General features: G+C 34.0%; 1 protein-coding gene across 1 annotated transcript in view; it reads left to right on the forward strand.

Annotated features, from left to right (window-relative positions):
- Positions 1 to 3,544: 3,544 nt before the first annotated feature.
- The window catches only part of LOC149939325 (ATP-binding cassette sub-family C member 3-like), a 174,192-nt gene continuing 152,430 nt past the window's right edge, over positions 3,545 to 25,306 (forward strand). The window contains exons 1-8 of the mRNA XM_090179124.1: positions 3,545 to 3,634; positions 8,630 to 8,806; positions 12,004 to 12,120; positions 17,123 to 17,260; positions 19,869 to 20,006; positions 20,077 to 20,138; positions 21,434 to 21,577; positions 22,088 to 22,258. Of these exons, the coding sequence (XP_090035250.1) occupies positions 3,605 to 3,634; positions 8,630 to 8,806; positions 12,004 to 12,120; positions 17,123 to 17,260; positions 19,869 to 20,006; positions 20,077 to 20,138; positions 21,434 to 21,577; positions 22,088 to 22,258 (977 nt within the window). The 5' untranslated portion in view covers positions 3,545 to 3,604. The remainder of the gene's footprint in view (positions 3,635 to 8,629; positions 8,807 to 12,003; positions 12,121 to 17,122; positions 17,261 to 19,868; positions 20,007 to 20,076; positions 20,139 to 21,433; positions 21,578 to 22,087; positions 22,259 to 25,306) is intronic.

A 25,306-nucleotide genomic window follows, 5' to 3' on the forward strand; every position in this document is an offset into this window, starting at 1 on the left:
TTTGACAAACTATTTGGTTATTTCAAAACCAAATACGTCGAATTATTTGGTATCCGAAGTACGATTTGGTATTTGATTAGTTAACTGGCGTAAAATTTTGCTCTAAAAATATTCGACCAAATTATTTGATGTTATAAATATTCGATTTGGTATTTGAAGTGCCTTAAAAAATATTTGATATTCTATTCGATCCCCAAAAAATGGTATTTGCACACCTCTAATAAACACTGAAAACCTGAAATCGATTAGGTATATTAGTATTACCTAAACGAAAGTAATATTTCGTATTGTGTCGTCATGCATCTAAACAATTATATACGAAAAGGTTTGAGTGACAATTATATACGAAAAGGTTTGAGTGACAATTATATACGAAAAGGTTTGAGTGACAATTATATACGAAAAGGTTTGAGTGACAATTATATACGAAAAGGTTTGAGTGACAATTATATACGAAAAGGTTTGAGTGACAATTATATACGAAAAGGTTTGAGTGACAATTATATACGAAAAGGTTTGAGTGACAATTATATACGAAAAGGTGTGAGTGACAATTATATACGAAAAGGTGTGAGTGACAATTATATACGAAAAGGTGTGAGTGACAATTATATACGAAACGGTTTGAGTGACAATTATATACGAAAAGGTGTGAGTGACAATTATATACGAAAAGGTTAGAGTGACAATTATATACGAAAAGGTGTGAGTTACAATTATATACGAAAAGGTTTGAGTGACAATTATATACGAAAAGGTTTGAGTGACAATTATATACGAAAAGGTTTGAGTGACAATTATATACGAAAAGGTTTGAGTGACAATTATATACGAAAAGGTTTGAGTGACAATTATATACGAAAAGGTTTGAGAGACAATTATATACGAAAAGGTTTGAGTGACAATTATATACGAAAAGGTGTGAGTGACAATTATATACGAAAAGGTGTGAGTGACAATTATATACGAAAAGGTGTTAGTGACAATTATATACGAAAAGGTTTGAGTGAAAATTATATACGAAACGGTTTGAGTGACAATTATATACGAAAAGGTTTGAGTGACAATTATATACGAAAAGGTTTGAGTGACAATTATATACGAAAAGGTTTGAGTGACAATTATATACGAAAAGGTTTGAGTGACATAATAAAGGGGGTCTCAAGTACGAATAAAAATTCTATTGGCCGAACCAGGTGACGTCACCTGTAACTTTGAGAAGGCTAGCATTTTCCGAACCCAGTGACGACATATACTACAGTAGAAGGCTAGGTAGCAGACCTAGAATAAGGCGACGCGTAAACCTTGTGACCTCGTTTGTGACTTAATGAAGTTTTAGTTAGAGTGTTTCAGTTTATTAAACTTTTTCGTTTATAATTGTCACTCAAACCTTTTCGTATATAATTGTTTAGATGTAGTAGGATGCCTGACAACACAATACGAAATATAACTTAGACCAATAGCACTTTTAATCGTGATCGATACCCCCTTGGGATCAAATGAGTTTTCAACTATCCTTTTCCGTTGATCTAAAAATTGTACACGATCGGATAAAAATTCGAATGATACCAACGCACTCTACTCTACGCCTATTCCAAGGTTACTAGCATAGAAATCTAAAAGTAACTAGAACGATTTTGGCAATGGCAGAATGCCCGCCGATTAGAACGGTAGATTTGGCCTTATTAAAACTTGGTTGCCTCTCCAGCTAGCTTTGTAGCTAAAAAAGTCCACCTTCATTACGAAAATAGGATATTAATGAATAGTCAAAAAGTTCAGAAAGTTAAGAAATTCAGCATTCAGCAAAATAGTCAATAAGTTCAGACAGAACCGTTCTGACGGCTATAAATGCTTCGTTGAAATTTTGAGTTCAGATATTCAGCATTCAGCAAAAACGTCAAAAAGTTCAAACAGAACTGTTCTGACGGATATAAATGTGTTGTTAAAATTTTGAGTTCAGAAATTCAGCATTCAGCAAAAAAGTCAAAAAGTTCAGACAGTTGAGAAATTAAGCATTCAGCAAAATAGACAAAAAGTTCAGACAGTCGAGAAATTCAGCATTCAGCAAAATAGTCAAAAAGTTCAGACAGTCCAGAAATTCAGCATTCAGCAAAATAGTCAAAAGGTTCAGACAGAACCGTTCTGACGGATATAAATGCGTTGTAAAAATTTTGAGTTCAGAAATTCAGCATGCAGCAAAATAGTCAAAAAGTTCAGACAGTTGAGAAATTAAGCATCCAGCAAAATAGTCAAAACGTTCAGACAGTTCAGAAATTCAGCATTCAACAAAATAGTCAAAAAGTTCAGACGTAGTTCAGAAATTCAGCATTCAGTAAAATAATCAAAAATTGCAGACAGTTCAGAAATTCAGCATTCTGCAAAATAGTAAAAAAGTTCAGACAGTTCAGAAATTCAGCATTCAACAAAATAGTCAAAAAGTTCAGACGTAGTTCAGAAATTCAGCATTCAGTAAAATAATCAAAAATTGCAGACAGTTCAGAAATTCAGCATTCAGCAAAATAGTAAAAAAGTTCAGACAGTTTAGAAATTCAGCATTCAGCAAAATAGTCAAAAAGTATTCAGACAGAACCGTTCTGACGGCTATAAATGCTTCGTTGAAATTTTGAGTTCAGAAATTCAGCATTCAGCAAAATAGTCAAAAAGTATTCGGACAGAACCGTTCTGACGGCTATAAATGCTTCGTTGAAATAATTAGTTCAGAAATTCAGCATTCAGCAAAATAGTCAAAAAGTTCAGACAGTTCAGAAATTCAACATTCAGCAGAATAGTCAAAAAGTTCAAAGACAGAACCGAAAAGGAACCGTTCAGAAACCGTACAGAAGCCGAAATGAAGCGATTTTAAAATTTCGAGTTCAGAAATTCAGCCTTCAGCAAAATAGTCAAAATGTTCAGATAATAGGATTTATAGGTTTCCTTCTAAATTCAGCAGTTCAGACAGTTCAGAAATTCAGCAAAATAGTCAATCCCATCTTTTCTTTGTTTCAAATTTAGGTATCGGCGTTCGATTTGTGGAAAATGATTGAGCTTAAAATGGTCTTCGGCTTTCGCCGGGAGTAGTGGCTCACTCCTGTAATCCCAGGCGTCCGGGAGGCAGAGTTTGTGGAAGGCCGTGTGAGGACGACTACCAATCCCCCAACGGGTGGTCGGGATACTTCCGCCACGGGTGTCCCCACCCCTGTCCCCACGTATCCCCCCGTTGGCAAGGCCGTTACACGTATCTCACCCTGATAAATCAGTTATTGTGTGTGTGCTGGTGTCTAAGGCCTCGGGTCGACACCGATGTTTGTGTATCTCAAAAAAAAAAAGTCTTCGGCTTTCAAACTCTTACTGCGGTTGAAATCTGTCCGAGGTTATCAGACGATGTAAATGTAAATCTATGGAGTTTTTCCTTCGTCGACATATATTTTATCTTAAAATTATTTTATGATATTAACTTCTCGGATAACAACTTTTATCGCAGAGATATACTATACTGTGAAGCATTTTATACAATAATATTACGAATAATGCTTTTCCATAGATTAGATTCAACAACGTCTTGAAAAAGTATTTACGCTTAAATAGAATGTTTTGAATTGAAGTAATGGAAACACTTTGTGGAAATAAATTTTGGGTAAGTTAAAATGTTAAACTCATTATTGGAAATCAGTCTCAGGAATACTAATTTATATCGATTATTGATATCCGTATGTGATGTTCAGAAATGGGATAAGCACAGTAGATACCTGGTATAATTCTGGATTTTGTATTTTTCAACTCTCCACCAGCAGATCGATATATAATATGTTGCTCAGATAATATATATTAAGATATAATATTGCAAAAAATATGTAATTTTTTTTATACAAATATAAAATAAATAAGCTAGGCTAATACCCAAGGCAACACCTTAGGTGCCAGTCGTCTAGCGACTTTTGATGCCAATAATTCAGGTGGACGTTTTATACTGCGTACGAGGGTGGTGACCAGCCCTTCACGCCACGCGAGCCAACAGCTCCCTTCACTAACTATTACCTATCACACCTTAACCATTTTTATGGAGGGGGAAACTGAAGAACTTAAGGGAAACACCTTTAATATTTAAACTTATTTAAAAATTAGACAACAAAATGCACAAATAAATTGGAAACCTTATTATACTTTAAGGGACACTAAACTACTCGTTAGATTAATTCTAGAATGGAAAGTAAGCCAGTGAAGTCCGCGCTAGAAAACGATTAGAGGAAAACTGTGGGATTGTAAACGTAGCTTTATGGTAAGCACTAAACAATCTTTACTTCTTCAAATTGTAATTACCCGTTGTCAAGGTGAGACATTTTTCTGTTTATTATTTAAAGTTAGATACTCTAATTTGGGCCTCTTTTAAGCTCATTAATTTGACGTTAAATTTTTTTAACTACGCGATGAAGTATAACAAGCTTAAGAAAATCGTTATTTTTTAATTTTTGTCTATTAAACATTTTTAAATGTTACTTTCAATGTTTTAGATTTATATTTTGTGAAGCATGGAAATTGTCGGCTTATGTATAAACCATGTACGAGAGTTAAACTTCAAATTACTCTTTTTTAATAATAATATATATATTTACCAAAGATTACGAGGCATGGCAAGCAACTAATAAATATCTCTAGAAGAGAGAATAGAAAAGATTTGTCTGGTTAGGTCGGAGTCCGTAACCGAGACAGTTAGTCCATTGTTCCGACGTCCCTTACATAGCGGGCCCCTCGGATGACGCTACCGGTCTCCAACCAAATTGGACTCACTGTGGGGCAATAGTAAGCGTCACCGGTAACTTTATCCCGCTCTTAACCCTTCGGGTCAGAGGTCGTCACACAATGTTAGAGACAACCTTTAAGTTGAAGATCGTAAAAGGTGCAATTTACGGTAATCCACAATCCACATATGCTCTTATCAAATCTTTCTAGGTCTAACCGGGTTTGCTTTTTCAGGTGAAAGTAAACTCTGGCTTTTGCCAGTATTCCGCAAAGTTAAGTTTTTCTTTGAATGCCACAGATTATTTCCTTTTAAGTCAACTCGTTATGAACTATGTAACCCTTCAGGTTCACCTTCTCCTCAGAAATACCTAATTTTTATTTAATTTTGTTAATAGTGTTATTTTCATACGCTTGACTTACACTACACGATTCTAATATATATATAAATCCCCGCCTTCTAGAAAATTACTGGTTTTGACCATCTTGTTACAATATTTATGTTAAAATCCCCCTTTTATATTAATGATTAATTAATCAATACGCTCGATACATCAAAAGAACGGAAATCGTCACTCCCAACCGATAAAAATTATCCCAAATTGACTAAATTAATTTAAAATTAACATTTAACTTAAAATTAAATAACATCGGAACGATCTGTTGGAATTAAGTGAAATTTATACGGATCATAGCATATGATCTACCCTCGCCCTTAAACATAAAATTAAGTTGCTCATTTAAATAGTATAGGTCAAATAAATTATAAACTAAACCCCCGCCTTCCACAAGGCTAATATTTAATCCGTCGCCAAGGTGGTGCTAATTAAAGGCTTTCCTCTTCATGGCTCAGTATTTCCCAACATACGTAGACTTGCTGGCGCGGACGCGTAAAAGACCTTCAACAATCACGAGGTGCGCCCGGGCAAGGTCTACTTTAACTACTTAATACCCTCAACGGACCGCGACTCCATGGAACCTGAAAAGAAAAAGGAAAAAGACGAATAAGCTACCCGGAAGTCCAGCGGGACCCATGATGTACCTCCGCTAGAAGTTCGGAAAGAAAGGGACCCAGATCACCCTCGCATCACTGGACCAGGCCCTCGCAATTCCATGACGATAAACCAAATTGCCCATGAGAAACCAAACAGTTAATTCCATCCAACGCCTAGCCGGAAACTACAATGTCCTCTAGGTTGCGTTATAGTTGGCCCACAGCCTTTTTAAGTACGGGGTTGGGGAGGCGCCGCGCGCCCCCAGCGCTCCAGTGAAGATAGTGCGCGGCGCCGTTAGGCGCAATACTTAGATTACATTCGACGTTGTATAAGTCAACATCACACAGAAGTCTTAGTAGGGTAAAAATCCAAACCGTTAAAAGTTAGTACTGCTCTGCATTTCAGCCTTTTCCTTTTTCGTCAACAGTCCTACGTTCTCCAAAACTTATTAAAATCTCGAAATTTAAAGAATCGTCTTCCTCATCAGTCCTACGTCATCAAATAAACCAACAAATCTCGAAATATGTCGTATTTCCCGTTGTAAAAATTGCTGGCAAGTAACAATTTTACATTGATCATATCTTTTTAAAATAAATTGCGGTTAAATCTTAATTTGGCATTGTTAAAAAATTCCGTTCTTTGAGGTACATATCATTAACATATTCAGTTCACACCCAAATCCCTTATTTGTAAGAGTTAAGTATAGTCTACACTACCACTACAAATTTCATTTTCAGTATTACTCCTTAGTTCACACCAAACATAAATTTTGATTTCACGTGTCCTGCTTTATCTCGGGAGAAAAAGTATAGAACTCACATTAAACTATTGTCGAAAATGCATTGAAATTGACGGTTTTCAAAACGCGTTAACTAAAAAAATTACCTTCGTACTCCTTACACAATGGGCTTTCATCTCAGAAAATAAAAAACCAAAAAAAGGAGGGGGGCTGTTCTTCACTTTTGCCAAAATCCCTGACGTATCTACATCCTCGCCAATGCCCCCGTCTTGAAGTTTGACGTAGAAATCCGGACGTTCTTTCCGTAATCCGGTCCATGTTTTGCCGTAATCCGTGTCCCGTGCCGTAATCGAATCGAACTGTCAAATCCCACGAACGCGAAAAGAAAACCACGTGTGTGAGCATCTTGCGCAATCCGGACCCCAATCGTACCGTAACGAAGTGCTACAACGTCCCAGAGAAAAGCAAACTGACGAGCCGAAAATAACCAGTGATGAGTACAATTTTCCGTTCCTTCCCTCCCCCCGTAGATACCTAGGGTCAGAATCTATAGTAGCCAGTAAAAGACTGGAAGAATTCCCAAAATACAAAGAGGCAAAAGGGTTTTTCCCTCGCTATGGTCCGAAGAGGATAAAATCAGGCCCGAGTGTGAGAGCTCATTTTATCCGTAGATTATCCCTTAGGAGGTCCCACTATTTTCACGGTCGTTCCGAATTGTTTTCTGTCCCATATATAAATCTTTTTCGCAGTCTAGTGTATTCCTTTTTGTTACATAAGTCTTATTTGTAGTGAAGTTAATTGTAGCATCTTTAATTGTAGTTTTATTTAAGAATAGTGTATTTAGTTATTTCATTTCCCTCGCTTTAACAAACCGATGACTTTCGCCCGAGAAATGGGGACTGATCCCATAAATGATTGTAAGTAATCGAAATGTTAATGATAAAAATTGTGGTCAGAGCATTTGAATGTCTCGCGCTAATGACAGGAAATTAGAATCAGATTTCCATTTCCCTTTCGTTTATTATTTTGTGTTCCGTAGAGTGTATAATATTAACCCACGCCCTAATTTACTGGATTGCATTTTAATTCCCGTGCTATAATATCCTTACCGTCTGATATTTGTTCATTGTATGTATGTATATTTTAGTACGTAAATAAAGATTTTTGGAATTTAATCGCAGGCAAAGTGTTACCAGACTGAAATCCGAACCTCCCCCCTTTTGTTTTCCTTCCCTTATTTTTATAATCATTCTCTCGCTCCGATATCTTTCACCCCACCAAGGGCCACGACTAGCAATTACCATCATCTTCCCTTAGCCTTGGAGAAAGTATCGTTGAGATCGCTTTTTGATTAACAATAACGAAAACGAGAAGAAGAGGTTATAACTATTATCCGATGTACCTTTATTTATTAAATTGAACCTATTCTTTATCGATTCGGTAGATATCCCAAATAACCTTGTGTGCGGTGCCTTCTCTGAAAGTCGACAAAAGCGTTTGGTGTCCGCGACATAATATTGGTTTTTGTGGTCCATTTTATGCTAAAACTCTCGATTAGGATATCAATGGAAATGTTATTATTTTACTTGATTCAATTACTTTTCGATTTAAGGTTTAAAACTATCGAAACAAGTTGATTCGTCAAGTTCTATATTAATAAAAACGAAGGTCACTTTCTCTGGTCTCCAAGATCGTGAGACCTCGCACTTATGGTCTTTTTAGTATAAGGAGCTAGCAAGTGTTGAGCTAGAAGTCGATAGCTTTTACTGAAAGGCTTTATGCTCGTGACACTTTTTTATCGTAAGTGTTTCTTATTAGCATAGATTAAGTTGCAATTTTAAAAACACTAGGGAAATGGTTTCCACCATTGTTATGTTCTTGAAACCCAACCTATATGATTGTGGGATTAACTTTGCACGACAGGGTAGTGACAAGAGACAATAATCTTATCAGAATTTGCAAGCCTTTCTGCGCCTTGTCTTAAGATTGTTAAATTAAAAAATATTAAAATTTTATAAAATTTTGTGAAAAAGTGTCTGTGTAATTTCATTTTTAAATGTTAGAACTATCCAAGTCATAAAATCTTTTCAATAAGTGTCTGTGTCATTACATTTTTTTTAAATTAACATTTTGATGAATGGTTTCTTTCGTTCTGATATAGGACTCCAACCTAACATGGTACACATCCAACCCGGATTTCACTCCGTGTTTTCAGAATACGGTGCTCGTGTGGATTCCCTGTGGATTCCTCTGGTTGTTTTTCTTCTCGGAGATTCACTCGTTCAAGAAATCCAATAAATGTCACATTCCATGGTCCAAACTCACCATCGCCAAAGCGGTGAGATCTCAAACATCATTTTATTACACATAAGGCCAATATATACTACACGGTAACTGTATATCTTTTGGGTTCTTCGAAATGTGAAATGCCATTTAAATTTATCATATGATTTAAATCCTAGTGCATTCGGACATCTGCTGATTGAAAATATAAACCTCTTTGTTTTCCATTTCCTCATATCAATAGGATCGGCGAGACTTTGCTTTGCCACTATAATATTAACTTTCAAAACGTTACTAGAGCCGATAAAAAATATTATGGGCCCTTTTTGCAATGAAAACAAGTTGGCAAGCTTGCCAAAATATACCTCTCCTTTGAAGAATTTGCCCTTGGTCAAGTTGGGTGTATTAACTACTAGACACAGAACTCAATGATATTTTGCCATTGAATTATTACAACCAAAAATGTTATCCTGGTGCTATCGTAATCAGTAGATATTTTTTTATTTTAATTATAAATATTACAAATGTTATTGCATTAAACAAATTTTCAATATCAATAGAACAAATAACCAACTTTAGACCCAAAAGGTTATTAAATTACCAAAGCAACAAAACGAGAATTATAAAATACAAAATTTAAAATTATTAGAACGGTCACGAAACGTAAATTATACGTGCAAGAAACTATTTTATAGAGAAAAACCAACCCATTGTGTAATATGTCTTAAACAATCCTATTTATATGGAAAAACAAATCTAAAGCGAAAACCAAAACTGTAAATGAAAGCACTAATAAAAACTGCGTGGGCTCATGACGACCACCCAACAAAGCCGATAAAAATCAATGCAAATAAAAAATCGTAGACATGAATTAACCCCCACATCAACAAACAAGTAAATAACCAATAGAAAAATATATAATAATAACCCAACTAAGTAACAAGTTAGTTGAATTCTTAGGAATCAAGAAAAGGTCAATCTAAATACCCACAGTAATAACATAAATATGAAATATAAAATATATAATAACCCAATCAAACAACAAAGTAATTCCAATACTTAGAAAACCAGAAAATGCCAATCCATAATTATAATAGAAAAAACCAAAAAACACCTTACCGTTAACAATTCCCGGCTAATAACGCACACAAAAAAACCTTAAAGGAAAAGTCCAGGTTGTTTAAAACTTGGGTCTATTTGAAAGATCATGTTTAAATATACTAAAAAATATCAGTCGCAAAATTCCATCTTTTTTTAATGACGAGAAATTAATTTTTAAACGAGCGAAATTTACCGCCAAGCGAGCTGCCATTTTCTTTCGCCTTCGCTCTACAGACCGCACGCGGAGCAAGCGCACGCGGGGAACAGAGCGCTGTTAAAGCCTGTTATAGCGCGAACAGCGCGTGATTAAAGTCCTAAAACGTCACCCCGAAACAAAAAATGGCAGATCGCTTGGCGGTAAATTTCGCTCGTTTAAAAATTAATTTATCGTCATTAAAAAAAATACAATTTTGCGACTGATATATTTGAGTATATTTAAACATGATCTTTCAAATAAACCCACGTTTTACCCAACCTGGACTTTTCCTTTAACTGAAGAGTGAAGGCTAAACAACAGCGCATATCTCAAAATATAAGCCGATAAGAAAACACGTAAAATAAATTACGAAGTTACGAGTAAAGTAAGCAAAAAGAAAAAAGCGCGTTGTATACCACTTGTATTCATTAATGACCCTTAACGGATGGAAAGTACCGATAGACAACCTGACTAAGTGGATCCCCCACGGGTTCCACCCTTTAACCGTCTTATCTCTGCTGACTGCGCTAAAACAAGATTTGACCTTTAAATTTTCATACGTAAAAAATTTAAGACTCTAAAAACTATTAATATACTCTTAAGCTGAGCTTCTAATTTTCAATAAACCGTAACATGTATCGGTGGTTCTGTGGTAGAACACTCGCCTGTCACGCAGGAGGGCTCGGGTTCGCAAAATGGTATTATGGCGTATACCGTGAACATTTGGTAGAAACCGTGTCATTTGGACGTTGAGACGTCTACCGTAACCCTCAGCATTCGGTCCGTCACAAACGTCGAAGATTCTTCACGTACAATCACAATTCGCAATTGAAAATTATAGTACACCCAATGACAAAAAGAGGGCGCTTTTGGGAAAACCTTTTCTCTAATTCTATGACAGACACGGTGATTGTAATACCTCTCCGTAATATATTAGTACGTAAATATTGGATAACGCTAATCGTTTAAAATTTGTATTTTAAATTAAGTTATTTAATCTCAACAGCTCGTTATTATCAGGGTTGGCTGATTTAAATCAATAGTATTTTTGAAAAAGAAAAAACTTCGCCAATTGCTATAATTTGTGTTTAAATATAATCTTTCTTATACTTCCACCCCAATGTTGCATTGTATTCTACCTGTAGGTGGAGATTCCGCCGAATTTTATTTGTAAAGTACCAAAAAATTAACTTATATATGATTATTAGCTTAAATTTAATTAATTCATTATACATATAGACTAAGTCTTTAAAAATTAAAACATATTTGTTTTAGGTAAAAATATGGTACTAACTTGTAGTATTTTAATTAAAATCATAAAAATAAAAAAAATCAATAAAAATCTGATTTAAATTAAAAAAATCAATAAAAATCTGATTTAAATAAAAAAATCGATTAATTTGATTTTTTTACAAAAATCAAAATGTTGCCCACCCTGGTTATTGTTTCAAAAACGAATTTGATAAAATTAAACAAAAATGAGAGAAGGTTAGTATAGAAGCACCTTAAAGATCAATTGTCTTCAAAAATAATCCTTCATCTTGGTTTGGCCTTTGTTGGAGCCGACTTTTATCACAGAATCGCCAAGGCGTTAAATCTCTTTTTAGCCGCCGTCGCCGTTCTGATTGTAACTTTTAAATCGTAAGGGTTTTAATGGTTAATGCTACGTCAAATAACAGAGAAGTACAGACCCTCAAAGAGTAATTTCGGCAATAGAGAGCCCACTAATTTTTGATTGTTCATTTTAGTGGTTTTTGAAATATTTACAAAAAATATTCTGCTTTTTATGAGGGTACAAGCTGCCAGATAAACGCTAGGTAACCACCATTTCAACACATAATTGCACGGCGTAGTGGATCAAACATTTAAACATTATTTGTAGTATTATTCTTTTTAATATTATATAGTAATATTTACGTATTTGATGTCATTTAAAACTTTGCTTACATTTCTAGGTATTAACAACGGGGCTCGTTTTAATATCATTATTAAACATAATTCAAAATATGAACAGCGGACAAGTGTTCTTATCCGATGAATTTCTGGCAGCACTAGTGAAATTCGTCACCTTTGTGAGTTAACAATTCAAATAATCTTATAATACTTCTTCTATGTCGGGTTTTAGGACGAGGCAATGTTATTAAAGGCATGGACCACAAAGATACGGTGACTCTGTTTCATTGAGAGGTTGGCGAAATATAAGTTGAAGAACTTTTGGTGTTTGTTAGCCGCTTTATGTTAATTTTAGAAGCGATTTAAAATTCCTTTCAATTAAAATTTTGTAACGATTTCCCTTTTCTTTCAAATAACGCCCTTTTTGTGTAAAAGCAGTATGTTTCCTCTTATTATTGTTCCATATTTCAGGGTTGTAGCGGAGACTAAAGGCAGCATGTTTATAGTCAAAATTTCATCTTTTAAAATAATTTTTTTGGCTCTTTTGTTAAAGCTAGGGACAGAAATGAAAAAATATTTGATCCGCCAAAAATATGTCACAATATTCTCTTTTTAAGCACATGATCATAATTTTAGAAGCTAAAGCAAATATCAAACGTACAAAAACCCTTAAAAAGGGAGTCGTTTCTTATTTAGTCACTCTGAACGAGCACGGCCAAATTTGATCTCTCGCAATTAGTTCACATAGACCCTATAGCCACTGCCAAGGTTGAAATTTATTTTTCACTCGAACTGTAGTGGATGCAAATATTGTCAGAATCTATAGTTAACATTAAATCCTGGCTACGGACAAACTGAACTTTACTTCAGGATACATTGTGTCGCCGCCTATATAACATACTAATTAACGATTTGTAGAAACGAATGAAAGGTAAAAACATGCTAAGCGTTTTTCTTTTTTTTTTAAATAATTACCGCTCACTCAATGTCACAGTTAATGTTAATTTACAAATTCTGCGATTTCGCCAAAACATTTGAGTCACTATTGTAATGTGCAATTCTGATTCTAAAATTGTACTAATAAGAGAAGATGTATCTGTTTAACACTAACATGCTGGTTTTGATTGCGAATTTTAGTGTAAAGTAACTGCAGTATGTAATCGTATTTGGTACAATTATAGTACAGGATATACTGAATATATAGGTGCAAATCATCAGTTATAGATATGATACACATGGTTAATAAAATTGGGGTAATGAAGAAAATCTATTAGATTTTAGAGGTAAATTAATGATACTTAATGAAAAAAAAACCTATTTTACGATATAAATGTGTTTTTATCCCACCAAAAAAGCGGGACTAGGGTTGAAAATAGGAGATTTAGGTTGGAAAAAATCAAGCTAGTTTTAGGGACGAATTACGTTTTCTAGTGGAAAGACAATATTTTAATTGATAAAGGTATGTTTAATGTGAGGTTTATATTGGGTCGGAAAATATTCGGTACGATATGACTAGTTACTGTCCTTTAGGCCACGTTGTACACGGCCCAGATTTAATAGCGAGAATGAGGGGGGGGGGGCACCGCACGCCCCCAGAACGAAAGCGCAGCGAAGGTGCGGCGCCGTCATGCCCCAATACTTAGCGTACGATTCCGTTTTGATAAGGTTACTTATAGATATCTTACCTTTCGCGTATTGTAAGGTATTGTTCCGGTTGAGGTGAGGTGAGGTAAGGTTACGTAAAGTAGTGTAAAGTAAGGTGATGTGTGTTGGGGGCGGTTCAATAATATACAATTTTCTATTTATTATATCTCCTAAACTATGCATTTTGGCAAAATAATTTTAACGCCAACAGATTTCTTGTAAGAAATGTTTTATTATTACACAATCATGACAAATTTATAGGAGGGGCGCTATTCTTACCAATTCCCAGAAATAATAAAAACGAGGTTAGTGGGGTTCCATTTTACCGAAATAAAAATAATAGGCGTCAGCTTATAAAAATTGAATTTGGATTCATTGGTAATACGAATTGGATGAGCTTTATGTACAGGTATCGCATCCTTTGTTTCTAAAATCAAGACCAAAAATGGATGAGCCCGGAACAAAACTACAGTAGGTTTCTTGAAGACGTAAAGTTATGTTATCGGGGTTTTGGGGGAAAAAGGGTTGTAACTTTTTCAAATTGGATTAGTGACTAGGATTTTGTTGCTTTGAATCCAGAACACGAACTAGCATTCAGAAAACACCTTATCGGGTGAACATTAATGTTATTAACTAAAATATATCAATAAATGATTTTGAAACATTATATTTTATCTACTTCAAGTAAAATATCGTTCGTTGACCTACTCTCTTGAGAATACAGGGTGTTTCAGAAGTCAGTACAGTAACTTTGATGTGTTATAGAGGTCGAGTAAAGATGTATGACTGTCTTTGTCGCGATCCTCTGCGACGAATAGGAAAAGCGCTAGAGAGCGTTAAAGTTTGGTCTAAAAACGCCTAAATGTAAGCTTCCAACGAACACAAGAACTCAGATAGAAAGCCGGTTTTAAAGGGGTAGTAGGAAATTGTACTACCACAAAAAACTCTAAATATTCGAGTGCAAAAAACTTATTTTTTAAAGCAAATGCTCAAAATGTCGTCCTCCAGCTCCTAAACAAAGTCGGCAGCAATGAAGAACACGCCAAACGGACGAATGATTTTACCCCAACGAATGCGCGACAGCACGTGTGCTGGTCGAAGGTTCGTTAAGGAAGGCCTGCAGAGACAATTGAGAAAATAGACCAACAGACCTTGAAATAACGTTTTTAGTCGAAGCGAAACAAATGAGTAGACATGTTGCTAGAAGAAATGTCCAGTCCTGTTTGGAAACCGCCTAGCAACAGGTCTAATCATTTGTTTCGCTGCGACTAAAAACGGTATTTAAAGGCCTGTTGGTCCTGTATTTTCTCCATCAGTTTGAGATTACTACCCGTCATGGAGCGTTATCGATATACCACTGAAGAACTTGCGGACATTCATTTTACGTACGGACGAGCGGATGGTAATGCAAATGTTGCTCAACAACTTTACCGTGAAAGGTACCCGAACAGAAATATCCCAAATCCAAGAACTTTTACGAATGTCCATCAGCGACTGCGCGAGACAGGTGCAACACGGGTAAGAAATTACTGTTAACTTTATTTTGAAGACGAGATATTTTGGATATTTCTTTAGGCGATCAATCAAGACCTTGGCCGCCCAAGGGATATGCGCAATCCCCGGATGGAACGGATGTCCTGCAGGCCTTTCATAACAACCCTTCAACCAGCACACGTGCTGTCGCGCATTCATTGGGGTACAATCATTCGTCCGTTTGGCGTGTTCTTCACGATGACGGACTGCACCCTTATCACCGGCAAAAGGTGCAAGATCTCAAAGCGACCGATTTACCATTGCGCCTGGAGTTCGCACGATGGTTTTCCGAGCAAACCGCCCAAGATCCTGTTTTTCCAAGATCTGTACTGTTTAGTGACGAAGCCATATTTTCCAGGGAGGGCATATTCAACACGCACAACCAGCATGAATGGGCCCACATCAATCCACATGCGACATTACCCGTGGATTTCAAGAAAAGTTTAGCGTAAATTTGTGGGCTGGAATCGTTGGAGATGTGTTAATTGGTCCGTACATGTTGCCGCCAAGACTAGATGGGACGACGTACATTGTTTTCCTTCGTGACGTCTAACCTGACCTTCTTGAAGACGTCCCGTTAGCAATTGTAAGACACATGTGGTTTCAGCATGATGGGGCTCCGGCTCACTTTTCCTTGCGGGTACGAGCGTTCCTCGACGAGCAATATCCAGGGTGATGGATTGGCAGAGGAGGTCCAGTCAGATGGCCTGCAAGATCACCGGATTTAAACCCACTTGACTTTTTCCTGTGGGGTGAATGAAGAAAATTGTCTACGAGACACCAGTGGAGACGGATGTGGATTTGGTCGCAAGAATACACGCAGCTTCGGAAAAGATTCGTACCACACTTGGAGTGTTTCAGGCCGTACGTTCATCCCTTATTCATCGCTGCCGACTTTGTTTAGGAGCTGTTGGACGACATTTTGAGCATTTGCTTTAAAAAATAAAAGTTTTTTGCACTCAAAAATTTAGAGTTTTTTGTAGTAGTACAATTTCCTACTACCCCTTTAAAACCGGCTTTCTATCTGAGTTCTTGTGTTCGTTGGAAGCTTACATTTAGGCGTTTTTAGGCCAAACTTTAACGCTCTCTAGCGCTTTTCCTATTCGGCGCAGAGGATCGCGACAAAGACAGTCATACATCTTTACTCGATCTCTATAACACCTCAAAGTTACTGTACTGACTTCTGAAACACCCTGTATATTGCCAGTCGAACAACAAACTGCAGCCTCTTGGCCTTTTGGTTAAGATCCAAGTGTAGTACCTGTGAGGTTTCAAATATTTCACATGTTAGGTAAATTACACGGGAAAATGACATTTAAATTCAACCATATGTGAAGGTGTTCTGCAACGTGGCAGATACTACACTTTGATATTAGTCAAAAGCGCTTAATCCAAATGAAATTTTAAGGTAAAAAAATAGAAAACCTACGTTACCTCCCAATATTCGTCTACATCGACTTCAAATTAAGAAAATGATCAAAAAACGGGACGTGCATAACAAGATCCAACTGCTCAAAACGCCGAAAACGAAAATTAATGGGGCACATAATTTTTATCTTATGTGTTTATTGAAATGATTTGTTCCCACCCAAATCTCTATTCCTAGCCCTGATCCCGTTAGAAATAAGAAAAATCCGTTGAAAAAACCATATTACAAGAAAGATTATATAATATAAGGAAAAAAATCAAATCGTAGGTAAGTCCAACAGTAGTAATACTACCATTGTGTACCTTACGATATATCAAAATGTATTAATACGAAGAAAATTGCGCCGTATCTTCTACTTATATTGGTGAATATAAGATAATTTTGGAAATTAGAGATAAAACTCAAATTTACAATGTTTCTCGAAAACTGTGGCTTTATTGTTAATAAAATTATAAACTCAATCAAATGTCTAATAGAAAATGGCGGCGTATACCCTATACTATATTCTTTCCTTGTGTTTGAACGAAGACAATGGTCTGCTTCTGCGATTGACAAACTTTTTTAAATATTTAAAGGTTTTCACTCTTACCTTGATTGTCATGGGAAAACGTTATGGCACTCGACGTTCTGGGGCTCAGTTCATATTTTGGTGCCTTTCGGCTATGACCGGCCTTGTAACCTTTAGGTCGTATTTCGTGTCCTTTCATCAAAAGGTAAATATGTTAATATAATAAAGAACTTTAAAGGCTACTTTTAGCGACCAACTTTTTTCCACTTCAATGGTAAATTGGCAGAGCAAGTAAAGGTTACTCCGAATTTTAAACACAATTGGCAGTGATTTTCATGACACGTTCAGTACCTAAGATACAAACCAAAAGACGTGACCCAGCAAGGGGGAGTTTGCATGTGTACAAGAGTAACTAAATGTTACAGGGGAGGAGAGGGCTTTTTATTGCCATGCCGAAACTTAATGTTTACATTTATGTTAGTTGGGCTAATAATTTAATACTTGCTTTCTCATTTATAGTTGTGATTCTTAAATAAATTTGCTTAAATCTGACTGTAGTTTAGAGGGAGGGTTGAGTATATTTAAGGTAATTTTGGCCTAGGCAAAATTGACTAAATTTCAAAAGTTAAGTTTATTTTCAGTTATGTATGAAGCTATGACTCAATATGCAGAGTGTATTTAAACAGAGTATAGTAAATGCTTTAGTCTACACAAATGATCTAGAACTAACATTTTTTACACTAATTTACTCATGGGTCCTGTGTTATCTTAACATCCATTACGTGCGCAGGTAGTTGGTTAACGAGCTCGATAGAATCGATACCAAAGAGATGCAAATACGTCTAATTTCCCAACAGACATTGTCCGTCCGTCAGACATAAATAAGAAAACGAATTGTTTAACAATGTCATATATTATGACCGTATAATTGACCATTTTGTTGAAGCAAAATTTAGAATGAAAATAAAGCAATTTTAAAGTATAAAAAGGTAATATAATTAAATATTTTTTATATATCATAGGGTAACAGTTTAAAATTGTTTTTAGTATTTTTAACCAAAATTCTATGAAATAAATAGAACTATTAATCCTACCTATTCTCAGAAATCAAACAGAAATAAGGGCCCGGAAATCTACTCTTACGGCCCTGCGTAATCAAGGTCGTGGGGGTTCTACCAAAGCTTAATCTTTCTTAAGAGGGGTTTCAAAAACAGCCCCCTAAAATTTTATATTTCTCTGAATTGAATTTGTTTAAAAAACTGACACAACAAAGATAATTTAAATATAAAATTGCTTACTGATATTTTGCAAACCTTTAAAATAAAAAAGGGTGGTGTTATTAGATTTCGGACAGGTTTTTCGATATGGTTTTAACCTTTGGTCGAATTAATATTCGAACTATTTTATGTCTCGTTTAACGGGAAAAACATAAAACATGTTTCCAAATTAGTATGAAAATGTCGGTGATGATATAACTTAATATAATCAGTGCCCTAAATAGCCTAGTAAAGTTAATGACAAATTGAGGAAATGCCGCTAAGCACGCCTGTCAAAATAAGCTATCATTTCCTTCAGAGAAAATGGAAGCAAAATATTTTTTTCAGTTAAAAATGTAATTTTTTTTCTTACAAAAGAAACATCTGTAGGATCGGTTCGTCCGAGAATTTAAATAAATACCAGAAATTATAAAATATTTATAAAACAGCTCATGTCCGGAAGGTTTCAAACTTCACTCGTTCTGCCGTCATTTCTTACCGAGAAAATCAAGTTAATTGATATTAACTAAATTATTTGTGGCAAATTGTGCATAAAGAAACGAAATATTTTTTTAAATATGTTGCACAATAAATATCGATGATTTTAAAAAATTTATTTAGTTAACCATTGTAATACCACTTATGAGTTAACTGATATTAATCAAGAGGTTAAGTTTGAAAAGCTGACGCTCAGTTTGCCTTTCTTACTTCAAGGTCATTCCATCAATTGGAGTAGGCCTACGCAATTATATTTCAACCTGGTATAATAGACTTATTTATATTTCTAGGAAAAAAAGGGATTTATGCTGAGGCCTACCTATGATTTCGCTGTTTGTAATGCATTCTTAGAAGCCGCGGTTTGATAAACAGAAGCGAGTGGATGAAGCTGAATCCGTTGAGATCTGAATTAGAACGTACTAAACTGGATGTCGCTTCTTGCTCTAGAAAAAGACCACTCTATCGCGAATTAAGGGTATTTGACACTCGAAATGGGTTTCAAAGACGATTCAAAGTTTAAAACTTAGGAATAACAATTACATAAATTAAATATTTATTGTGTGAGCAATATTTCAATTGATTTTAAAAAGTATGCGGAATTGCAAACCTACAACATGTTTCTTATGATAAAAATGTCCATCTAAAGTCTCTTAAAATAAACCTAGGTCCACCCAAAATAAACGACTACGAAACCGCGGAAAACACTACAAACAATATAGGTAATTACAGTATCGCAGACATCCACTCATTCCTCAACAAAAGGTTTTTGAATCTTAGAGCTTAATTTTGAAAATGCTTAAATATCTTAAATATCTTTTTGTTTTGAGAAACCAAAATAAGTTTTGTAGAAAAATTAGTGATTTTTGCAGCAGATATACTTTTGTGATTATAAATTATTTATGTTGTATTGTATTTCTACTAAGAGCTGTTAATTGACTTAAACCTTAATTGTCAGTACTACATCGCTGCAACATAGTTAACCATTGTTAAGTATTTAACTGAAAATGTTCATTTGCTAAATAATGGTTTCCGCTCTATTTCTGAATAATCTCTGCGCAGCAATTTCTAGAGCATCCAGTTCCTTTTACTTTGTTTATGATCGAATATCCATTGTCGTTTCTGATGTTCGCATTATCGTTTGTTTCGTATAACAAATCAGTTTATCGAATACCGAATGAAGACGATTCATTAACATTGGTGAGTTCAGAAATACCCATTAATTAGCGGAAGGAAACGGTTCTTTTTTAATCTTGATTTAACTGATCAGAATGAATCACCCGAAAACGAAGCGTCTTTCTTTTCAAGTCTACTTTATTCGTGGATGAACGAGTAAGTGCCTATTATTTTGTTCCCCTTTTTAGGAAACTGAGCTGTTTATTTATGCATTTTTTCTATTATTAACATTAAAAGATTAGTTTCAAAATTACTGGTTTCAATTAAGGAAACCAATACAGAAAACGCTGTTGATCTAGGTTCAGATAACAACGGATTAGGTTACACGAGATAAAACAATGGTATTTCCAATATAAAAGTACAAAAATCAAACGCAGCAAAGTTATCCTTGCTCCGCGGGATATAAGATAATATCAGTAATTCTAAGAGTAAAAAATCATAGATTAAATATGATAAATATTTTAAGAAGGAAAAAATGTGGAGAAATTAGGAAACTTTTTAAGCAGGCATAACTTTATTATTTATAAAGTGTTTTAACTATGTCAAATTTAATAGGACTAAATTTCAAAATGATTTTAAAAACAGTATTTTTCTTTGAATCAGTTGTTTTACTTTAACGTTCAAATGTTTCTAACATTCTTGTTATTTTAATTTTAGAAAAATGGTATTAATAAATATGATTGTACCAATCACAGTGTATTACTACTAGCCTACTCTTCTGACGGACTTCCTATTGAAAAATAAATAATTCACTCAAAATCAGCTAGCTTCCCCTAAGTGAGCGAATGACCTTCATTGTCGTTATTAGAGATGGTCGGGCTACAATGCGCAATAAGTTGTTCGATAAAAAGCTCAAATTTTACGAATAATACATGTTTTTTAATCATTTTCCGAAATATTAACCGGTAAATTTCTTTGTTTACATTTTTTCCCGAAAAAAATATATTTCAACATGGATAATGATTAACCGTCCACGACCTCTATATCGTAATAAGAATTATATTATATTATAATTTTGGTTAATTTTCAGTAGTTAATTTTTTTAAATATGCTTTGATTTCCATACACTTACTTTAATTTCTAACACACAAAAATTTACATGAAAAGAATAAACAAAAAAATCATTCATTTTCCGGAAAAATGAATTGCGAAAAAAACAAATCGAAACATATATATTTTGTTCATGGTTTTTATTCTCGACTAATCTAGAGTCTTAGTTTTACTTACGAATTCGACAAAAACAGGCGAAATTTAAATTTGTCAACAATATTAGGCTTATCATCTACAACTTACAACTCTAGAAAAAGGGTTAAATTCAAAACTGTTTTACCTGAAATACAAGCTGGAATCGAACCAACTTTATTTTGCCAGAACTCCGCAACGCCGTTATATTGACTTTTTCATTTAAAAATTCCTAATTTTTATTAACAAGAAGTCCTTCTCTTTATTAGATTGCTTCTTAAAGGATACAAACAGCCGTTAAAAGATTCCGACGTTTATGATTTGAGACCTGATTTACAGGCTGCAGAAACTCATAAACATCTAGATAAATTTACCATCTCAATACAAACGCAAGAAAATCGAAATAAAGAAAGGTAAATGTAAAAGGAATCTGTGGATTAATGTACATATTTTTACTTTTGGAATATCACTTTCATACACGAAAGATTTTCTGGGTAAGTAACGGCTTAACTGCAGGGTGTGGATGGTAGGATCGATATCGTTTTGGCTGCCCATCCAATTTCGATTATTTAATGAGATTGGTTGAGATTTTAAAATATCTGCCGTATATTTCCAACGGGTCATACGCGGCGCTGTTCAATCCATCTCTCCAATTTAACACGTTCACCATCTTCAGATTAAACGTCAAATTATATAATTCACATCTTTTATATTGAACAAAAATAAATTTATCAAAAAGTAGCACGGAAAAGCTTATCAACATTTAATCTAGTTGATTAAATAGTTTTTAAATTTTATTTTATGAAATAAAAATTGAGATAATAATGTTTCTACTTTTTTAATCCTTTACGCTTATCAAAATTTTAATTTTTGTTATCTCCATTTGCTTAAATTGATTAAAAATTTTGCAAAACTATTTGCAGTGAAAGTGGTAAATTGGAAAAAAATCTTCTAGTTCGTGAGGATCAATCGCTAGAAAGCCGCGGAAACCTAACAACTATGCTCATCAAAACCTTTGGGCCAGAGCTCATATGTCCCTGTACTATTCAAATATTTGCCGATTTACTCAATTTCGTGGCTCCAATTTTAATGGCGTATGTATTGATTTTTGAAATATATTTTTATTTTCCACGTTGAAACTGCCTTTACGGATTTTTTACTTCGAAAGTACTCATAGATGTTGCCTAAGGTCATTTTAGGCAATAGTTCAAATCTATACCTGGCTTAATTTAACCCTCATTGTGTGCCTGAATCGTTAGGTAGGCCATGTTGTAGAGAGTCGAAGAATACGCGTCGTAACTACTAATTTAGGTTTGAGTCTATTTGATCGATTCCCAAATCATCGAACGGTTCCCATTTGATCGAATTTCCATTTGATCGAACGAAATTTGATAGAAAGCTACTGTAGGGTAAAACTACTAGTTTTTGGGAGTAAATCGAAAAGGCCACATCTAGTCAGAATGAGATACAGTAGACTCTATAATTAATAATTATTTCTTTAAACTGTACTAAAGAAAAATAACCATAGTACTTCTCCATAATAAAAAATCGTCAAAACAAACACATTTACCGACAACACGATAGTTAGATGCCATAGTAGCAACCTATACTAACAGATTCAAACTATTCTCCGCTATATTTATAATACAACTAAAAAAAACCCAAAAATTCAAAAAATAATATACAGAAAAATTCCTGAGCGCAGTGACGTAGAAACAAAATATTCTCTCGGACATAATTAATAGAAAGACCTATTAAAAAAACGAACTCTGTACCTAATTTTTAGCAATAGAAGGGCCGTGAACGTGGTCAGACCCCTCGTATACAGCGGTGTATACGCGCCTACGGCCCGCGTACTTCAACCTAACCTAACCTAACCTAACCTAACCTGACCTGAGCCTATTTATATATATCAAAAACAACGGGCCGTTATCGTCGATGTCATAAAAAATTCCATCATATAGCGTATAAAGTAAAAATCTCTTCATCTTTGTGGCTTAATACAGTTAAGGCAATGAATTATTACATCATTATTCCTTCTGCACTTAAGCAATGAATTATTCCATCATTATTCCTTCTGCACTTCATATTGACATTCGGTAAAATAAAAACATACCAACTGGTACTATAAATACTTTTGAATTCGATCAAATATTATTCGATCATTTGAAGGTTCGATCTCATGAAACAAATGACAAATGGGATTCGATCAAATGGAATTTCGATCAATTGCAACGTATAATGATCGACTGTCAATCACATATTTTTCGATCAAATGGACCGTCCCTAATTAAAGTTTGCCTGAGAGGCTTCCCTCGCTAAAAAATTCCTTTCATAATTTTGACAGATTAAATTAGATTTTCGTTTTCCTTGATTTCTATACTTGTTGAAATTTCTTTTAAGGAGTGACATTTTAAGAACAGTCACCGATTAGATGGCGCACTAACAAATACTATGAGGGTTGTTTTTTGCATTGTTCTTTGAAAAATAATGGTAAATGGCAATAAACACTCACCCGAGTTCCCATTGATGTAAATATACCCGAGGTATTACCCACCGATTTTGTTCAAACTCGGGTGTCTCATACCCCTCAACGTAACTTAAAAAAACGGCAAGTGAAAAATTATATTGGGCTTTCGTTTTCCCATGACAACTGAAAATGTTTTTGACAACACAAAATGAAAATTTTCCTATTGAAAATAACATGGGAATCTGACCGATTATAAATTTAACAATTTTAAAATTTTTAAAAATATAAATATGTTATCAAAATTGGCCCAAAAATTAATTAACTTTCGATAAAAAAAATATTTCTAAGGAAAAATGAGCAATAGGGCTATATTTGGTAAAATATCTCAAATAAGTTTTAAAATTAAAAAAAAACAAATTTGATCAATTTTGATCAAATTTAGCATTTTAGAACAAAATTAACTAAATTTAATTAAATATTATAAAACTTGATTTATTAGTGTAAAATAAGGTAAAAATTGGTGTAATTGACATATTTAATAAATTTTGGGTTAGATTTGGACAATTTGATCAAAACAAGTAATAGTTTATCAAAGTAAGATAAAAATCAAAAAGGTAAACAGAAAAGGGTAAAAGGTTTTGTAATTGGAAAAATAACACAAATTTTAAGAACACCAATTATTGAACTCCTAAAATTACAAATATTATCAAAATTTATCAACCTTGATCAGAATTAATATTTTTTATCAAACTTTAGACTTCATTAATTGGCTGAATTTAATAGAAATTGATGAATTTGATATATTTGATAAAATTTTAAATAATTTTCTGCATTTTTTCGTAACAAGTAAAAAAAAAGTATTAAAAAAATTGAAATATAAAGTAAAATCGTTAGAAAGGGCTGAAATTGAAAATTTGATATAAATAAATTATTAATTTATCTAAATTGAAAAATTTTGAAAAATGTTATCACACCTGATCAGAAATAATACTTTTTATCAAAATTGAGGAATTTTATTTTAAATTGATAAAATTTAATTAATTGGATGAAATCAGACCTTAATTAATGAATTTGATATAGTTTTTCAAATTTTAATAATTAGTGAGATTCCCATGTCATTTCCAATAGGATAATTTTCATTTTGTGGTGTCAAAATCATTTTTGGTTGCCATGGCAAAACGAAAGTCCAGCGTAACTTTACCCTTGCAGGTTTTTCAAGTTACATTGAGGGGTACTTAATACCTCGGGGACATTCCTTATTAGTGGCGACATGTAATCCCTATAATCGTATAAGTTAAAATTTTTATTTACCATGGTTTAAAATATTAAACCATGGTAAAACTTAGTGAAATATGCCTAAAGAATACATTTTTTAATTTTAATGGACAATTTTACAAACAAAAGGAAGGCTTAGCAATGGGAAACCCACTTTCAGGCTTTATTGCCAATCTATATATGGAAAAGGTCGAAATCCAAATTATAAATCACCCAGATATCATAAATAACAATAAATTTTGGTATAGATTTATGGATGACATATTATGTTTAAAAAAGAAATCTCTATTGATTGAAAAATTAACTGAAATAGCAAATTCTGTTGATGAAAACATACAATTCACAAATGAATCAGAAATAAACCAAACCCTTTCTTTCTTAGACATAAAAATTAAAA

The sequence above is a fragment of the Leiobunum rupestre genome, chromosome 6 (assembly GCF_980474605.1).
Source record: "Leiobunum rupestre chromosome 6, qqLeiRupe1.1.hap1, whole genome shotgun sequence".
Classification (NCBI taxonomy): Eukaryota; Metazoa; Arthropoda; class Arachnida; order Opiliones; family Sclerosomatidae; genus Leiobunum; species Leiobunum rupestre.